Source organism: Bufo bufo, chromosome 6 (assembly GCF_905171765.1).
Source record: "Bufo bufo chromosome 6, aBufBuf1.1, whole genome shotgun sequence".
NCBI lineage: Eukaryota > Metazoa > Chordata > Amphibia > Anura > Bufonidae > Bufo > Bufo bufo.
The window spans coordinates 242,868,506-242,885,205 of record NC_053394.1 but is presented as its reverse complement, the minus strand read 5'-3'; the positions used below and the strand labels follow the sequence as shown (position 1 = coordinate 242,885,205).

The following is a 16,700-nucleotide window of genomic DNA, read 5'->3' as shown; positions in this document are numbered from 1 at the left end:
AATGCTCGATCTAAACTTTTTTTCAGCCTATATTAATATGAAATGCCACGTGGTGACTAGAGAACTTTGAAAAAATGTGATAGTCTAAGCAATTAATGAACCCAACTGAAAATGAAACTTGTTGAAGGGCTGGTGGCCTTCTGTCCCAGTCACAGGTCTTCTTTGGCACTTGAGAAGGGTCACAAGTAAGTTGCTGATTTATTCAGATAGAACAAAATTTACAAAGCCATTCACACATTTTTTGTTTGTTTTACTGACTTCAAAAATGGGAATATTCAAAATACACTTTTAACCCACTTCATTCTTTTGTTATTTACATATATATACAGGAAAAATGTAAGAGTTTTTAGTTGTATTAAAAAGCTTTGTAGGTTTTTTGTGTTTTAACTATATAGATGTTCCATGAGAAGTCTCAATGGCTTCTGGAATGGGTCCCCCTGGCATGGACTGGAATGACATTGGCATGGGTGTTTTCACAGGACTTTGACGAAATAGTCCTCCATTTGGCGATCTGTGTTTACATTGTATGGAGGGCATGGTGGCGGAACTGCTAAGGGGCAATGGTAAGTTACTGCTTGAAACAGAAGTAAGTGTCCTACCACCATGACTAGATTGTTCAGGTAAAAAGGTGGTGACTGAAAGTTGTGTATTCTGGTATTCCCGAATTGGCTCCAAGGATTGACTTGATGGCATACCACCAATCTCCAATGCTGATATTTCAATTGATGCAGTAGAGATCTGCTTATGGGCCATATCTTCATCAATCAAGCTGTTCATACGTCTGTGTACTTGCTCCAAATTAACTTCCTTATCCTAGGAAAAATAGAGAAATAAGGAACAATAAACAAAGAGGAATGATAGGTGCAAATGTATCGTACAAATAATAATTATAAGTGTTAATATATTAATGTGCTTTTCTATGAGATTTAAATACTAGTAGATAATCAATATGATTAAGAAATTAAAGGAAATATGGAATACCCTCATTGGAAAAACTCTTCTTGCTCTTAACCACCTCAGCCCCCAGTGCTTAAACACCCTGAAAGACCAGGCCACTTTTTACACTTCTGACCTACACTACTTTCACCGTTTATTGCTCGGTCATGCAACTTACCACCCAAATGAATTTTACCTCCTTTTCTTCTCACTAATAGAGCTTTCATTTGGTGGTATTTCATTGCTGCTGACATTTTTACTTTTTTTGTTATTAATCGAAATTTAACGATTTTATTGCAAAAAAATGACATTTTTCACTTTCAGTTGTAAAATTTTGCAAAAAAAACGACATCGATATAGAAATTTTGCTCTAAATTTATAGTTCTACATGTCTTTGATAAAAAAAAAATGTTTGGGTAAAAAAAAAATGGTTTGGGTAAAAGTTATAGCGTTTACAAACTATGGTACAAAAATGTGAATTTCCGCTTTTTGAAGCAGCTCTGACTTTCTGAGCACCTGTCATGTTTCCTGAGGTTCTACAATGCCCAGACAGTACAAACACCCCACAAATGACCCCATTTCTGAAAGTACACACCCTAAGGTATTCGCTGATGGGCATAGTGAGTTCATAGAACTTTTTATTTTTTGTCACAAGTTAGCGGAAAATGATGATTTTTTTTTTTTCTTACAAAGTCTCATATTCCACTAACTTGTGACAAAAAATAAAAAGTTCTATGAACTCACTATGCCCATCAGCGAATACCTTGGGGTCTCTTCTTTCCAAAATGGGGTCACTTGTGGGGTAGTTATACTGCCCTGGCATTCTAGGGGCCCAAATGTGTGGTAAAGAGTTTGAAATCAAATTCAGTAAAAAATGACCTGTGAAATCCGAAAGGTGCTCTTTGGAATATGGGCCCCTTTGCCCACCTAGGCTGCAAAAAAGTGTCACACATCTGGTATCCCCGTACTTAGGAGAAGTTGAGGAATGTGTTTTGGGGTGTCTTTTTACATATACCCATGCTGGGTGAGATAAATATCTTGGTCAAATGACAACTTTGTATAAAAAAATGGGAAAAGTTGTCTTTTGCCAAGATATTTCTCTCACCCAGCATGGGTATATATAAAATGACACCCCAAAACACATTCCCCACCTTCTCCTGAGTACGTAGATACCAGATGTGTGACACTTTTTTGCAGCCTAGGTGGGCAAAGGGGCCCATATTCCAAAGAGCACCTTTCGGATTTCACTCATCATTTTTTACAGAATTTGATTTCTAACTCCTTACCACACATTTGGGCCCCTAGAATGCCAGGGCAGTATAACTACCCCACAAGTGACCCCATTTTGGAAAGAAGACACCCCAAGGTATTCCGTGAGGGGCATGGCGAGTTCCTAGAATTTTTTATTTTTTGTCACAAGTTAGTGGAAAATGATGATTTTTATTTTTTATTTTTTTTTCATACAAAGTCTCATATTCCACTAACTTGTGACAAAAAATAAAAACTTCCATGAACTCACTATGCCCATCAGCGAATACCTTGGGGTCTCTTCTTTCCAAAATGGGGTCACTTGTGGGGTAGTTATACTGCCCTGGCATTCTAGGGGCCCAAATGTGTGGTAAGGAGTTTGAAATCAAATTCTGTAAAAAATGACGAGTGAAATCCGAAAGGTGCTCTTTGGAATATGGGCCCCTTTGCCCACCTAGGCTGCAAAAAAGTGTCACACATCTGGTATCCCCGTACTCAGGAGAAGTTGAGGAATGTGTTTCGGGGTGTCTTTTTACATATACCCATGCTGGGTGAGATAAATATCTTGGTCAAATGACAACTTTGTATAAAAAAATGGGAAAAGTTGTCTTTTGCCAAGATATTTCTCTCACCCAGCATGGGTATATATAAAATGACACCCCAAAACACATTCCCCACCTTCTCCTGAGTACGGAGATACCAGATGTGTGACACTTTTTTGCAGCCTAGGTGGGCAAAGGGGCCCATATTCCAAAGAGCACCTTTCGGATTTCACTCGTCATTTTTTACAGAATTTGATTTCAAACTCCTTACCACACATTTGGGCCCCTAGAATGCCAGGGCAGTATAACTACCCCACAAGTGACCCCATTTTGGAAAGAAGACACCCCAAGCTATTCCGTGAGGGGCATGGCGAGTTCCTAGAATTTTTTATTTTTTGTCACAAGTTAGTGGAAAATGATGATTTTTTTTTTTTTCATACAAAGTCTCATATTCCACTAACTTGTGACAAAAAATAAAAACTTCCATGAACTCACTATGCCCATCAGCGAATACCTTGGGGTCTCTTCTTTCCAAAATGGGGTCACTTGTTGGGTAGTTATACTGCCCTGGCATTCTAGGGGCCCAAATGTGTGGTAAGGAGTTTGAAATCAAATTCTGTAAAAAATGACGAGTGAAATCCGAAAGGTGCTCTTTGGAATATGGGCCCCTTTGCCCACCTAGGCTGCAAAAAAGTGTCACACATGTGGTATTGCCGTACTCAGGAGAAGTTGAGGAATGTGTTTTGTGGTGTCTTTTTACATATACCCATGCTGGGTGAGATAAATATCTTGGTCAAATGACAACTTTGTATAAAAAAATGGGAAAAGTTGTCTTTTGCCAAGATATTTCTCTCACCCAGCATGGGTATATATAAAATGACACCCCAAAACACATTCCCCACCTTCTCCTGAGTACGGAGATACCAGATGTGTGACACTTTTTTGCAGCCTAGGTGGGCAAAGGGGCCCATATTCCAAAGAGCACCTTTCGGATTTCACAGGTCATTTTTTACTGAATTTGATTTCAAACTCCTTACCACATATTTGGGCCCCTTGAATGCCAGGGCAGTATAACTACCCCACAAGTGACCCCATTTTGGAAAGAAGAGACCCCAAGGTATTCGCTGATGGGCATAGTGAGTTCATGGAATTTTTTTTTTTTTGTCACAAGTTAGTGGAATAGGAGACTTTGTATGAAAAAAAAAAATCATCATTTTCCACTAACTTGTGACAAAAAATAAAAAATTCTAGGAACTTGCCATGCCCCTCACGGAATACCTTGGGGTGTCTTCTTTCCAAAATGGGGTCACTTGTGGGGCAGTTATACTGCCCTGGCATTTTCCAGGGGCCCTAATGTCTGGTAAGTAGGTAAATGACCTGTGAAATCTGAAAGGTGCTCTTTGGAATTTGGGCCCCTTTGCCCAGCTAGGCTGCAAAAAAGTGTCACACATCTGGTATCTCCATACTCAGGAGAAGGTAAGGAATGTGTTTTGGGGTGTCATTTTACATATACCCATGCTGGGTGAGAGAAATATCTTGGCAAAAGACAACTTTTCCCATTTTTTTTATACAAAGTTGGCATTTGACCAAGATATTTATCTCACCCAGCATGGGTATATGTAAAATGACACCCCAAAACATATTCCCCAACTTCTGCTGAATACGGAGATACCACATGTGTGACACTTTTTTGCAGCCTAGGTGGGCAAAGGGGCCCAAATTCCTTTTAGGAGGGCATTTTTAGACATTTGGATACCAGACTTCTTCTCACGCTTTGGGGCCCCTAAAATGCCAGGGCAGTAGAAATACCCCACATGTGACCCCATTTTGGAAAGAAGACACCCCAAGGTATTCAATGAGGGGCATGGCGAGTTCATTGAAAAAAATAAATTTTGGCACAAGTTAGCGGAAATTGATTTTTTGGATTTTGTTCTCACAAAGTCTCCTTTTCCGCTAACTTGGGACAAAAATTTCAATCTTTCATGGACTCAATATGCCCCTCAGCGAATACCTTGGGGTGTCTTCTTTCCAAAATGGTGTTATTTGTGGGGTGTTTGTACTGCCCTGGCATTTGAGGGTCTCCGCAATCATTACATGTATGCCCAGCATTAGGAGTTTCTGCTATTCTCCTTATATTGAGCATACGGGTAATGAGATTTTTTTTTTCCGTTCAGCCTCTGGGCTGAAAGAAAAAAATGAACGGCACAGATTTCTTCATTCGCATCGATCAATGTGGATGAAAAAATCTCTGCCAAAAAAAGAAAAAGGAGGGGAAAGGCGTCTGCCAGGACATAGGAGCTCCGCCCAACATCCATACCCACTTCAGCTCGTATGCCCTGGCAAACCAGATTTCTCCATTCACATCAATCGATGTGGATGAATAAATCATTGCCGGGATTTTTTTTTTTATATGTACAAAGTGTTTGCCAAAGTATATGAACACCGCCACCTCCTCAGCTCATATGCCTCGGCAAACATATCTTTTACTGCAGAGGAGAAATCTCGTCTTGCAGCGCCGCATACACCGACTTGCGTGTAATCTGACAGCAGCACAATGCTTCTGTCCGAATGCACATCAGTGCTGCAGCTAGTCGATCGGTTGGTCTACCTGAAAGGTAAAAAAAACAAAACAAAAAAGAAAAAACCAGGCCGCAAAGCAATAACTTTATTAACTTTAGAACAGAACATATTAACTTTTTTAAACTTTTTAAACTTTTTTACTTACCGGTAATTTTTTTTTTGTTTAGTTTTTTTTACCTTTATAGAACAAACCTCTCCTTCCCCATGGGACAATGTGCAAAGCGCAAATCGCCCAAAGATGTGGCGAAGTACGTTATGCACTTTATCCCAGGTGAAAGGAGAGGTTTGCAGCAGCTGAGAGTAAAAGGGCCCTAATAGCCCTGTGTGCCTGTCCTGTGAGATGCAATCCCTATGCTAGGTGTACCTGTGTGTGGTACTTCCGGAAACACTCTCCATAGCATAGGGCAGGGTGGTCAGCACAGTCAGGACAGAAATAGCGGGTGTCACGCCTTATTCCACTCCTGCTACAGACACGACATCTTTTTCGGGGTGACAGTTGGGTTGAGGTACCAGGAACGACACTGGGGAAATGTCGCTCGTGTAGACGGCTAACTACACTGGGGGATGGGGCCACGGAACCTCCTGGGTAAAGGAGGTTCTCGATGATCTCTTCCTGGAATTTGAGGAAAGATCGTGTTCTCCCAGCCTTACTGTAGAGAACAAAACTATTGTACAGCGCCAATTGAATTAAATATACAGACACCTTCTTATACCAGCGTCTGGTTCTGCGGGAAACTAAATACGGAGACAACATCTGGTCATTGAAGTCCACCCCTCCCATGAGCGCATTATAGTCGTGGACACAGAGGGGCTTTTCAATGACACGGGTTGCTCGCTCAATTTGGATTGTCGTGTCTGCGTGAATGGAGGAGAGCATGTAAACGTCACGCTTGTCTCTCCATTTCACCGCGAGCAGTTCTTCGTTACACAAGGCAGCCCTCTCCCCCCTTGCAAGACGGGTGGTTACAAGCCGTTGGGGGAAGCCCACGCGACTAGTTCGCGCGGTGCCACAGGCGCAAATCCGTTCTAGAAACAAATGCCTAAAGAGGGCCACACTTGTGTAAAAATTGTCCACATAAAGATGGTACCCCTTGCCGAATAAGGGTGACACCAAGTCCCAGACTGTCTTCCCACTGCTCCCCAGGTAGTCAGGGCAACCGACCGGTTCCAGGGTCTGATCTTTTCCCTCATAGACACGAAATTTGTGGGTATAGCCTGTGGCCCTTTCACAGAACTTATACAATTTGACCCCATACCGGGCACGCTTGCTTGGGATGTACTGTTTGAAGCCAAGGCGCCCGGTAAAATGTATTAGGGACTCGTCTACGCAGATGTTTTGCTCGGGGGTATACAAATCTGCAAATTTCTGGTTGAAATGGTCTATGAGGGGCCGAATTTTGTGGAGCCGGTCAAAAGCTGGGTGGCCTCTGGGACGGGAGGTGGTGTTGTCGCTAAAATGCAGGAAACGGAGGATGGCCTCAAATCGTGCCCTGGACATAGCTGCAGAGAACATGGGCATGTGATGAATCGGGTGCGTTGACCAATATGACCGCAATTCATGCTTTTTTGTCAGGCCCATGTTGAGGAGAAGGCCCAAAAAAATTTTAATTTCGGAAACTTGGACCGGTTTCCACCGGAAAGGCTGGGCATAAAAGCTTCCCGGGTTGGCGGATATAAATTGTGTGGCATACTGGTTGGTCTCTGCCACGACTAAGTCCAAGAGCTCCGCAGTCAAGAACAGCTCAAAAAATCCCAGGGCCGAACCGATTTGAGCCGTCTCAACCCGAACTCCAGACTGGGCAGTGAAAGGGGGAACTACAGGTGCGGCTGAAGTTGGTGACTGCCAATCAGGGTTTGCCAGCACCTCAGGGATTCTAGGGGCTCTACGGGCCTGTCTGTGCGGTGGCTGCGACGGGGTAACTAGTGCACGTGCCACCGTACCAGCTTCAACTGCCCTTCTGGTGCTCGCCACGTCACCATGTTGTACGGCAGTGCTGGTACTAGGTCCAGGGAGGGCTGCGCTGCTGGTGTATGCCTCACCACGTGATCCGGCAGCGACAGCCCCACTCTGCTGCTCTTGAAGCGGATCCTGCATAACCTGTGGTCTAGCGACATGGGGCCGGGTACGCCTGGTGCTGCCAGGGACCTCCACCTCCTCGTCCGAACTTTGGGTCAGAGAGCCACTGCTTTCTACAGGTTCATATTCTGACCCGCTAGATTCGTCAGATGAGGGTTCCCACTCCTCATCCGACTGGGTCAGAATCCTGTAGGCCTTTTCAGAAGAATACCCCCTGTTTGACATTTTGGACTACTAAATTTAGGGGTATTCCCTGAGACTACCCAAGAAAAAAAGCAAGCCTGTCTTACAAAGGGGAGGCTAGCGAAGTACCGGAGGCCGCTGCGGTTGATAAAAAATATCAAAACAGATTTTTTTATCGCCGCAGTGCGTGTAAAATGAATGTGCAGTGATCAAAAAATATATATTTTTTGTCACTGCGGTGGGGCGGGCGTGGGTGAACGCACGTGTGGGCGACCGATCAGGCCTGATCGGGCAAACACTGCGTTTTGGGTGGAGGGCGAACTAAAGTGACACTAATACTATTATAGATCTGACCGTGATCAGTTTTGATCACTTACAGATACTATAAAAGTACAAATGCTGATTAGCGATACGCTATTCAGCGAATAAAAGTGACTGCGGTGCGGTGGGGTGGGCGCTAACTGACGCTAACTACCTAACCAAGGGGCCTAAACTATCCCTAAAACCTAACAGCCAATACTAGTGAAAAAAAAAATGTGACAGTTTACACTGATCACTTTTTTTCCTTTCACTGGTGATTGACAGGGGCGATCAAAGGGGTGATCAAAGGGTTAATTGGGGTGCAGGGGGGTGATCAGGGGCTACAGTGAAGTGTTTGGTGTACTCACAGTGATGTCTGCTTCTCTGCTGGATCCAACCGACGAAAAGGACCAGCAGAGGAGCAGAGAAGCCATATAACAGATCATATTTACTAATATGATCTGTTATATGGCTTGTGATTGGATTTTTTAAAAATCGCCAGCCTGCCAGCCAATGATCGTTGCTGGCAGGCTGGTGACGAACTTGTTCTTTAACTTTTGCCGGCCCGCGATGCGCATGCGCGGGCCGGCTTGGAGCGAAATCTCGCGTCTCGCGAGATGACGCGTATATGCGTGACTGTGCGCAGCGCTGCCACCTCCGGAACGCGAATCTGCGTTAGGCGGTCCGGAGGTGGTTAATAGTTGATAGCATGATGTCTTTTTGTTGGGACTATTCATTAATCTGCAAGGGAACCCAGCAGCATATGTTCTTTTTCACATAGCATCACCATAGGCGGATAATATGCTATTTTGTATAGTAACTGCTTCCAAAACAACCTAGGGCAGTGCTATAGACCGCCAATCTGTGCCAGCTCATTACTAGATGAAAGTCTCGGCTTAGCATAGTGATGTAAAAATCTGGTATGTCACCAGCAGTAAACAAACATAGGATTGCGCTGCGCAATGCAGCATCACTCATACACAGTAAAATAATAAAGAAGAGCTTATTTCCGGCAGGTCCGTCTCATTCACCATTTTCTACGCCTGTTTTAGACATAAAAAATGGTCTAAATGTAAGACAGCTAGGAAGCTGTCTTACATTTAGAACTGGAGCTGGATGTGCCAAAGTTATCGAGAGGCTTGCACTTGTTCATAACTTTTGTGTATCTTCCACTAGCTATGGGACTTTATTAAGACAGGTGTCTAAAATGCTGATCTTAATAAATGTGTCCCTTAGTATTTAGAAAAAGTTATTTATATTATACAGTATTACGTAATTCTAAATCGTAAATTTCATAACTAGACATATCATTGGATCCAGATGGCATACACACCTGTATTCTAAAATAATTAAGCATTATCTTAGACCCTTATTTCTGACATTTAAGGAATCTATAATGACAGGGAGTGTTTAATAGGATTTGCGCTTAGCAAATGTGGTGCCAATATTCAAAAAGAGGTCAAAAAGCAGAGCTTGGAAACTGAGTATTTTAAGAGATAATATCCTGGAGTAATGAAAATAAACGTCAAATGTTGTATCTGCATGGCTTCATGAGGGATCAGTCCTATCAAACTAATTTAATCAGTTTCAATGAGGTGGTAAGTTCTAGTCAATGGGTGTCATATATCTTGACTTCTCCAAAGCATCTGATACTGCGCCACATAAAAAGTTAGTACATAAAATAAGAAGGTTTAAACTGAAAGACAATGGAGGATATTTATCAAACTGGTGTAAAGTAGAACTGGCTTAGTTGCCCATTGCAACCAATCAGATTCCACCTTTCATTTTTCACAGTTCCTTTGGAAAATGAAAGGTAAAATTTGATTGGTTGCTTTGGGCAACTAAGCCAGTTCTACTTTACACCAGTTTGATAAATCTCCTCCATTGTCTTCCAGTTTAAGCCTTCTTATTTTATGTACTAACTTTTCTGGGGGCGCAGTATCAGTCAGAATCAGTTCAATAAATTTTCCCCTTATCTATCTATGTGGGTGAGTAACTGGCTTGGTGACTGGAAACAGAGGGAGGTTATTAACAGCACATACTCTGATTGGGTCAATGTCACTAGTGGGTACCACAGAGGTCAGTATTGGGCCATATTTTCTTCAATATATTTATTAATGATCTTGTAGATGGGTTTCATAACACAATATCGATTTTTGCAGAGAACACTGAACTGTGTAAAGTAATTATCACTAAAGAGGTCAGTATACTGCTACAGATGCATCTGGAGGCTTGGACAGAGAAGAGGCATATAATGTTTAACATATATATTTAATGTTATGCACATGGGAAGGAATAATGCAAGTCACCAGTACATACTAAATGTTAAAACAATGGGTAACATTGACATGTAAAAGACCTTAGGAATTTTAGTGGACAGCAAAATTAAGTGTAGAAACCAGTGTCAAACAGTTGCTGCCAAGGCGAATAAGATTATTGGGTTCATCAAAAGGGGCATAGATGCCAGTGATGATAACATAGTCCTGCCACTTTACAAATCACTAGTCAGACCACTGGGCTACTGTGCAAAAGAAAGACATAGCAGAACTGGAGAGGGTTCCAAGAAGGTCAACTAAAGTAATAACTGGAATGGGTGGACTACAGTACCCAGAAAGATTAGAAAGATTATCAAAATTAGGGTTATTTCGTTTATAAACAAGGATGACTGAGGGGCGATCTAACAACCATATATGAATATATCATGGGTCAGTACAGAGATCTCTCTCATAATCTATTTATACCTGTGACTATGACGAGGGGACATCCTCTACGTCTAGAGGAAAGAAGGTTTTTACACCAACATTGAAGAGGATTCTTTACAATAAGTGCAGTGAATGGAATTCTATGCCTGAGGAGGTGATGTTAGTAACTTCACTAAAAGAGTTCAAGAAGGGCCTGGCTGTATTTATGAAGTGTACAAATATTACAGGTAATAGTTATTAGATTTTCGAAGAAGTATCATTGATACAGGGATTGTTTTTTTTTTTTGTTTGTTTTTTTGCCTTCCTCTGGATCAACTTACAGAATAACAGGCTGAACTGGATGGACAGCTGCCTTTTTTCAGCTTTACAGACTATGTTACCATGTTCAAGTACAGTAGGTCAAGTAAAGAAAGAATATTCATGAATTCATTGATTGCTTCAGTTTCCATTTATATGGGCCACCGGATAGGAGAGATAAGAAAGATGCCCCTTTACATAAGCCAAAAAATTAGCTCAGGGGAATTCCTGAAATGCCATGCTTTTTTGATCCATTAAGTTATTCATTCTTTGCTTACTTTTTTATTAAGATAAATACTATCCTTGTTTTTCTATGACCTTGTATTCATAAACAATAAAATGATGGGCAATACATTTAAAAATTTTAACTTGTATATCACTAGTTATAAATTATTGGTTACAATTGGAGATGAGCAAATAAATGTTAAATTAATCACATTCATCATGAATTTTACAAAAATTCTTCTAACAAATCCAAAGTTTGTGGGATTTGCTTTGGACAAATCATGCAAAGTGGCACTCACCATTTTACTTTTAAAATTCAGTACACTAGTGAGGGTCCCAGGGCAAGGGAGGATGAAGATGGAGAATCACATGACCCAGGAAAGGTCCCAGCCAGTGGCCTTGCCCACAATACTTTACAGGCAGCCTTATAGCCAATCAGGAGGGAGGATCTTGGTTAGTCTGTTAGCCTCTGTGCTAGCTGTGAGCTCAGCCACTGATATGAAATGATGCGTCTATCAAAAAAGGCCCAATTTCACAATATCTATGGACAATATATACACTGCCAGTGATGCAGTAAAATATGGTTATTGTAAAATTATTAACTGTTGAATCTTTTCAACAGGTTTGTGGGAAAAATTGTGCAAATTGCACAATTTCTGCAGCAAAAATATTCACTTCTGGTGATGTTCGAAATACCACACTGTTACTTTACTTTTTTTTTTTTTTTTTTTTTTTTTGTAACTGGCTATACTGCTCTCATAGCTGTGTGGGTAAATGCCTTGCCTCTGATGTAAAAGGATGTGAGTTCGAATCCCAGGAGAAACTTTTCTGAAAGTATATAAAATGAGAATGCGCGGACTGGGAGAAAACGTCTGTAAGTGGGTAAGTAACTGGCTCAATGATAGAAAACAGAGGGTGGTTATTAACGGTACACACTCAGATTGGGTCACTGTCACTAGTGGAGTACCTCAGGGGTCAGTATTGGGCCCTATTCTCTTCAATATATTTATTAATGATCTTGTAGAAGGCTTGCATAGTAAAATATCAATTTTCGCAGATGACACTAAACTGTGTAAAGTAATTAACACTGAAGAGGATAGTATACTACTACAGAGGGATCTGGATAGATTGCAGGCTTGGGCAGATAAGTGGCAGATGAGGTTTAACACTGACAAATGTAAAGTTATGCACATGGGAAGGAATAATGCAAGTCACCCGTACATACTAAATGGTAAAACACTCGGTAACACTGACATGGAAAAGGATCTAGGAATTTTAATAAACAGCAAACTAAGCTGCAAAAAACTGTGTCAGGCAGCTGCTGCCAAGGCCAATAAGATAATGGGTTGCATCAAAAGGGGCATAGATGCCCGTGATGAGAACATATTCCTACTACTTTACAAATCATTAGTCAGACCACACATGGAGTACTGTGTATAGTTCTGGGCTCCTGTGAACAAGGCAGACATAGCAGAGCTGGAGAGGGTCCAGAGGAGGGCAACTAAAGTAATAACTGGAATGGGGCAACTACAGTACCCTGAAAGATTATCAAAATTAGGGTTATTCACGTTAGAAAAAAGACGACTGAGGGGAGATCTAATTACTATGTATAAATATATCAGGGGTCAGTACAGAGATCTATCCCATCATCTATTTATCCCCAGGACTGTGACTGTGACGAGGGGACATCCTCTGCGTTTGGAGGAAAGAAGGTTTGTACACAAACATAGAAAAGGATTCTTTACGGTAAGAGCAGTGAGACTATGGAACTCTCTGTGTGAGGAGGTGGTGATGGTGAGTACAATAAAGGAATTCAAGAGGGGCCTGGATGTATTTCTGGAGTGTAATAATATTACAGGATATAGCTACTAGAGAGGGGTCGTTGATCCAGGGAGATAGTCTGATTGCCTGATTGGAGTCGGGAAGGAATTTTTTATTCCCCTGAAGTGAGGAAAATTGGCTTCTACCTCACAGGTTTTTTTTGCCTTCCTCTGGATCAACTTGCAGGATGACAGGCCGAACTGGATGGACAAATGTTTTTTTTCGGCCTTATGTACTATGTTACTATGTTAAAGTGTTTTGTTTTTTTTTTAATACCGGACTGTTACTTTACTGCCACGGGGAGTGGGGCTATTGGCGCCATGATACTGGCACATGGAGGGGGGAGGAGAGAGGCACTTGATACTGGCATATTAGGGGGCAGGGGGAGAGGATGGCACTATGATATTAGCACATGTAGGGCAAGAAATGGACATGAATCATGAGGGGCAGAAATGTGAAATGATGGGGGGGGGGCAAGAAATGGACATGAATCATGAGGGGCAGAAATGTGAAATGATGGGGGGGGGGCACCAAAATGTAGATTCGCTTCTGTTGACAAAAATCCTTGCACCGGCCCTGACTTCGGGCGCGCAATCCCGCAAGACCAGTGACCTCCAGAGGTGGGTCTCGCGGGATCACGCGCCGAAGACACATGATCTTGGCAAGAGCCAAGGCAATGTGGACCTGGAGCACAGCGAGGAGCAGAACTTGGTGAGCACCCCTGGCAACCGCACTCTGACAACCTGCACTAGGGTGTCAGAGGCTACAGGACAGTGACTGACAGCAGGGTGGCACACACTTGTGTACAGGGGTCAGGGCACACCTGCTGCTTGACTAGGGGCCATAGATTCTGACTGGCACAGGGTGACCAGCAGTGGCACATGGAGCCTAATAGGTGGCACAGACTGTCTAAAGGGCTATGAATGGTACAGGGTGCAGGACAGCGCCAGACTGGCAGAGGGCACAAGGCAGCATACTGTTTTATGTTGCCCTGGTGGTACAGGATTTCAGACAGTGGCTGAATGGCGCCTGGCAGTGAATAGGTGGCACTGCTCATGTTTGGTGTGCCAACCTGCTGAAAAGCGCAGAGTGATTGGAATCACTGGGATGGTACTAGGTGGCAGACAATGACTGGATATTATATATACACATGACCATAGTCAGACTGGCACAGGGTATGCGACCATAGTCAGACTGGCACAGGGTACATGACCATAGACTGGCACAGGGTACACGACCATAGTTAAATGTTGCATGCAATAGGTGGCTGAAAAAGGGGCGGGTAAAGGGGAGTGGTCAATGGGCGGAGTCAAGGGGCGGCAAAATTAGCTTTTGCCTAGGGTGGCAAAAATTTTGCACCAGCCCTGCTCGTGGGCAGGCAACATATTTTAAATAGACAATCTCTGTTGTATACAGTCAGGTCCATAAATATTGGGACATCGACACAATTCTAACATGTTTGGCTCTATACACCACCACAATGGATTTGAAATGAAACGAACAAGATGTGCTTTACCTGCAGACTGTTAGCTTTAATTTGAGGGTATTTACATCCAAATCAGGTGAACGGTGTAGGAATTACAACAGTTTGCATATGTGCCTCCCACTTGTTAAGGAACCAAAAGTAATGGGACAATTGGCTTCTCAGCTGTTCCATGGCCAGGCGTGTGTTATTCGCTCATTATCCCAATTACAATGAGCAAATAAAAGGTCCAGAGTTAAAGGGCTTCTGTCACCCCATTAAACCGTTTTTTTTTTTTTCTTTACTAATAATCCCTACACTGCGATCTCAGCATACATAAGCTAATTAATGATTTTCATTCAGTAGAATTTGCTAAAAATCGATTTTTATAATATGTAAATTACCTTGCTACCAGCAAGTAGGGCGGCTACTTGCTGGTAGCAGCCGCATCCTCCGATCGTAATGACGCCCCCTCCGCATTGTGATTGACAGGGCCAGGGAACGGAATCGTTCTGTGCTGGCCCTGCCTGTTTTCATTCAATATCTGGCGCCTGAGCCGCGGCCGTACCTATCTTCAATCTGCGCAGGCGCACTGAGAGGCGGCCACTCACTCGGCCGCTCCATCCTCAATGCGCCTGCACCGATGACGATATATCTACACCCGGCGCAGGCGCATTGAGGATGGAGCTATTGTCCCTTCCGATTGGCTGTGAGGCTGAGTGCAAAGCGTCATGGGCATGCCTACTGGTCAGGACGGCTTCCTCCTGGGCCATGAGATCCTCAGTTTTCATCTCATGGCTTCCTCCTTGGCCATGAGATCCTCAGTTTTCATCTTCCCTGTCCTGTTTACCTCTCTAGTGTACTGAGTTTGTATTGTAAAATGGCAGGCACAGTTTTGTACGAGTCATCCGAGTGAAATCACCAGAACTGTAGCTTTGTTTGGTGGTAGAATTTTGGGAAAATTCATAACAAATTTGATTTGTTTAGAATTCATTTACTTGTCTCTAATTCTGTTACTAGGAGGAACTGCTTGTAGAGCTTACAGACTGTTCTGTTGGTAAGCTTATAAGGGGTACCTTGATAAGGACCTTCAGAGCACTTACCCACCCTTTTTCTACAAACAGTATCCTCAAAGTTTAACCTCCTAATGACCTAACAGTCACATTAAAATTAGAAAAACCATCCCAAAAATGTCACTTTTTTATTGTAGATTTTTATGTCTGTCTGCAGTAAATCTTGTTGGTGCACAACACAGGGGACACTATTGCATTTTTAACCCCTTAGTGGCATCATTAATTTTAGCCTTAAGAACCAATAATATTTTCCTCCTTTGTCATAACCTTAAAACATTTTCTTCTAAATTTTTTTATTTTATTTTGCGGGATTAGTTGTAGGTTTTTTAGGAACCAATTTGGGGTTTAAATTGCATATCAAATAACTTTTATTAGAATTTAGAATTTTTAGGGGGAAAGATAAAAAAACAGCAATTTTTACATTATTTTGTGGAATTTTTTTACGCCGTTCACTGTGTGTTAAAAATAATATAATTTTATTATTATATATTTTTACAGTTGTTTTCCTTTCCTCCTGCAGCTGTCAGCTGCTCCCTCATTCTCCTACTGTAACGGGGTTCCGAAGGTGCACTCGGGCCCCCATTGCCCGCAGAACTGTTGCTTAGCTTTGGGAATGAGGATCTGTGTTTGACCTCATTCCCAAGGCGACTTTACTGCTGGGTGGCTCTCTGCTTCTAAGTCTGCCTTGAGCGCCGAGCTGATCAACTGGTTGGTCTGTCAGTCATGTGACGCTGGCCACGTCACATGACCCTCACTCCCCACTATAAATAAAGGCAGCCTGCTAGCCACAGGTTGCCTGTTAATTTCTAGGTTCCTGGCTATTTGTTGGACTACTGAATACTCACCTGATTCCGTTCCCTGACGATCCTTTGCCTGCTCCTCCTGTACTGCGCATCCATCCTGGTATTGTGACCTCGGCTCCCACCTGACTACTCTCTTTGGACTCCTCTTGTACTTCTCTACTCTCCTGGTATTTGATCCCGGTTTCTCCTGACCATTCTTTGCTTTACCCTTTGTACTGCGTAGCTCTCTTGGTTCTGACCCGGTCCGTTCATGTTCCGTATTTTGTCTTGTCTGTCTTCCCTGCACGTATCCTAAGTTGGGACTGTCGTCCAGTTGTCCCTTGTCATCAGGACTCGTGAGGCAAGTAGGCAGGGCCAGGGGTTAGGGTGGAGCGCAGTGGTCACTATCCTTCCCCCTGTGTGTGTGTGGACGTGACCGTTACACCTGCAGACTGACAGGGAGTGTGTGGGG

The 16,700-nt window shown here is 42.8% G+C and overlaps 1 protein-coding gene across 1 annotated transcript in view; it reads right to left on the bottom strand.

Moving 5' to 3' along the window:
* Positions 1-98: 98 nt before the first annotated feature.
* The window catches only part of GRID1 (glutamate ionotropic receptor delta type subunit 1), a 1,665,856-nt gene continuing 1,649,254 nt past the window's right edge, over positions 99-16,700 (bottom strand). The window contains exon 16 of the mRNA XM_040434606.1: positions 99-813. Coding sequence (XP_040290540.1) covers positions 388-813 — 426 coding nt within the window. The 3' untranslated portion in view covers positions 99-387. The remainder of the gene's footprint in view (positions 814-16,700) is intronic.